Genomic DNA, 3186 nt, shown 5'->3' with positions numbered 1-3186 from the left:
TTCTTTCCAGCTCTTTTGAAAGCTGATGAGATAGATACAGCTTTCCTTCAGTTATGTTCCAAGCCAGGCTAACATATTTTCAAAGGCCAGATTTTTATATTATATATAAAAATTCTAGAAATCCCACTTAAAAAAATAAAGGATGTATATGGGTGCTCTATCTGCATGTACGACTTTATGCCAGAAGAGGGTATCAGATCCCACTAGAGATGATTGTAAGCCACCATGTGTTTGCTGGGAATTGAACTCAGGACCTCTGGAACAGCAGCTAGTGCTCTTAACTGCTGAAACATCTCTCAAGCCCTCAGAAGCCCACTTTCTATTTCCAGTCAGTTGGTAGAGTAACGTAGAGGTTGTTATGAGTTTCAGGATTCCTAGATATAAAAGTATTTTAGTGGAAAATATAACTGGAAAGTCTCTCACTTATGTGCAATAAACTAGCTATCTTTATACCAGCCAAAAATTATATCTATGAGGATAATTTTTACAGAATTGGTCATTTGAGTCATTTGATGTTCAGTTCTCATTAGAGTTTTGTAAACTCAACTCACTTGATAGCAATTGTGTATAAACTAAATGACAAGTCTAATTTGATTATAAAATCTTAGACTTTTAAAAATTGTTAGAATAATACTTTAGTGGTTGATATAGTGGCATTGCTTTGTTACCTTATTGAGGTGTGATTGGTATATACGTCTTGTATACTGTTTCTGTAGGCATGGCAGAAAGCACGAAGTGATGGCTGGGAGCGAGCTTTTTGTGAAAAGAATTTTCTCTCACAAGCTACTATGGAAATCATTATAGGCATGAGAACACAGTTGCTTGGTCAGCTTAGAGCATCAGGTAAGGTTTCCTATGTAGAACACCTGCTTATCCTTCATGTTTCTAAACTTCAAGTGATGCCAGCTTCTGTAGTTTTTATATCACATTATGTGTCTGTATTCATGAGTGTATACCCTTCTCTATCTTCTGAACTTTTCCTTATTGATAAAATAAAACATCACACAGGTTGTAGCAGTAAACTCTATAGACATGGTCTGTAAACCCTATGGAAACTCTTGACAATGAGCAATCTATATTTTTTGTTAAAGATCAGTTTAGATTTAATAAATTGTTATATTTACTTTTGCTTCTACCAACCAGAAATTATTTAACTCTCTAAAATAGCAATTATAAGAATTTAAGTAGATTGATATGGCTACTGTATGTGTAGTAGTAGAGTACTAAAATGATTGGAAATAACTTGAAGATACTTATTTCTTTTCTGAGAAGACTGTAATGTTACTGTTTTGTTTTAGAATTGCTTCTTTGAAGGTTTTTTGTTGTTGTTTTGTTTTTTTCTTAATAACATAGTTAACTGAAATGATAGTCAATAGTATCAGAATCTGGATTTATAGGTTTGCTGAAGTATTCTAGGAAAGCAGAGATTTGAGAATTTAAGTTTGGTTTGAATATGAGGAAGTATGAAGGATTTTTGAATTTTAAGCATACAGCATTCATACTTATCTATACTTATACAGTTGATGTTTGAGAAAATGAAAACATACAAGTAAAAAGAATGTTTTGGCTTCAAAGCTAACCAACACAACTGATGATGACTTTACTGAAGAATGTGCAGTTGAAGCCAGGCATAATTGCTGTCCATTGACATCCAAATGCTCAGGAGGTTGAAACAGGAGGAACTATTCAGGGGCAGTTGGAATTACATAATGAGATCTTGTCATTATGTAAGCACTGTATTTAATCTAGCCTGAACATATCTAAACTTTTATTAGTTTTATACTTTACATTTGTAGAATGGATTGTATTGATCATGGAGTTGGATATTGTTAACTTTATAGGAGGTTATAGTTTTTTTTGCCAAATGTACACAATTGTTAAAGTACCTTTGCATAGTAGAGAAGATTGGTGTGCTCTTTTTGTCCATCCAGGTTTTGTTAGAGCACGAGGTGGTGGTGACATTCGAGATGTTAACACAAATTCCGAGAACTGGGCCGTTGTTAAAGCTGCATTGGTAGCAGGCATGTATCCTAATTTAGTCCATGTGGACAGAGAGAATGTAGTATTGACAGGGCCAAAGGAAAAAAAAGTACGATTTCATCCCACTTCAGTTCTCAGTCAGCCTCAGTATAAAAAGGTAAAACATTTTTATTGCTCTTAGACCTTGTGGTGAACCAAATTTAGGTAGTTGAAGATAAAAATATTCCAATATTCCAAATTAAATTAGCAAATTAAATATGTTTAATGAAACATTAAATCTTAGAAATAGCAGTGGTAACATTGGAAATGTAGTGAGGAAATCTGATAAACCAGAAGAGCAATGGCTTGCTTTAATGTTTTCTAGAGTACATCATCTGTTTCACTAAAGAAATTAAAAGTATTCCCAATAAATTAAGTAATTAACACTTTCTTTTAACTGTCTTAATATAGATTCCTCCAGCCAATGGTCAGGCTGCAGCGATTCAGGCATTGCCCACAGATTGGCTTATTTATGATGAAATGACCAGAGCCCATAGAATTGCTAATATCAGGTGTTGTTCAGCAGTGACACCTGTTACTGTCCTGGTGTTCTGTGGACCAGCAAGGCTGGCAAGTAATGCTCTTCAGGAACCTTCATCCTTTAGAGGTAATTGTAGTATGAAGAAGTAAAAATCTGTTGAAATAAACCAATAACATAAAAATATGAAAGCTTGTGTGGTTTGTTTATAACATGAAATAGAAAATACTGGGTTATATTTGATATAGGGAGACAACTAAGAAATGTAAAGATGAGCCGGGCGGTGGTGGCGCATGCCTTTAATCCCAGCACTAGGGAGGCAGAGGCAGGCGGATCTCTGGGAGTTTGAGGCAAGCCTGGTCTACAAGAGCTAGTTCCGGGACAGGCACCAAAGCTACAGAGAAACCCTGTCTTGAAAAACCGAAAAAAAAAGAAATGTAAAGATGTATTTAGTATGATGAGATAGTTAGGGAGTACTAAGGTATAGTTGTATAGTGAGACAACTAGGAAATGCTCTAGGGCATATTTGGTGTGCTAAGATAGGAAATAGTAAGATTTACCACTTTTGATGAGTGATTTTCAGTTAACATATTGTTGGTTTATTTTTCCTCCTCCTCCTCTTCTTCTTCTTCTTCTTCTTCTTCTTCTTCTTCTTCTTCTTCTTCTTCTTCTTCTTCTTCTTCCTCTTC

The 3186-nt window shown here is 34.9% G+C and overlaps 1 protein-coding gene across 2 annotated transcripts in view; it reads left to right on the top strand.

Annotated features, from left to right (window-relative positions):
* The window catches only part of Ythdc2 (YTH N6-methyladenosine RNA binding protein C2), a 57558-nt gene that overhangs the window by 37494 nt on the left and 16878 nt on the right, over nucleotides 1–3186 (top strand). For both annotated transcript variants that reach the window (XM_050149259.1, XM_050149260.1), the window contains 3 exons: nucleotides 717–843; nucleotides 1932–2137; nucleotides 2431–2626. In XM_050149259.1, the coding sequence (XP_050005216.1) occupies nucleotides 717–843; nucleotides 1932–2137; nucleotides 2431–2626 (529 nt within the window). The remainder of the gene's footprint in view (nucleotides 1–716; nucleotides 844–1931; nucleotides 2138–2430; nucleotides 2627–3186) is intronic.

The sequence above is a fragment of the Alexandromys fortis genome, unplaced genomic scaffold (assembly GCF_014885135.2).
Source record: "Alexandromys fortis isolate MF-2015 unplaced genomic scaffold, M_Fortis_MF-2015_v1.1 scaffold_60, whole genome shotgun sequence".
Lineage (NCBI taxonomy): Eukaryota > Metazoa > Chordata > Mammalia > Rodentia > Cricetidae > Alexandromys > Alexandromys fortis.
Note: the sequence above shows the minus strand (reverse complement) of the source record. Positions and strands in the feature narration are given on the sequence as shown.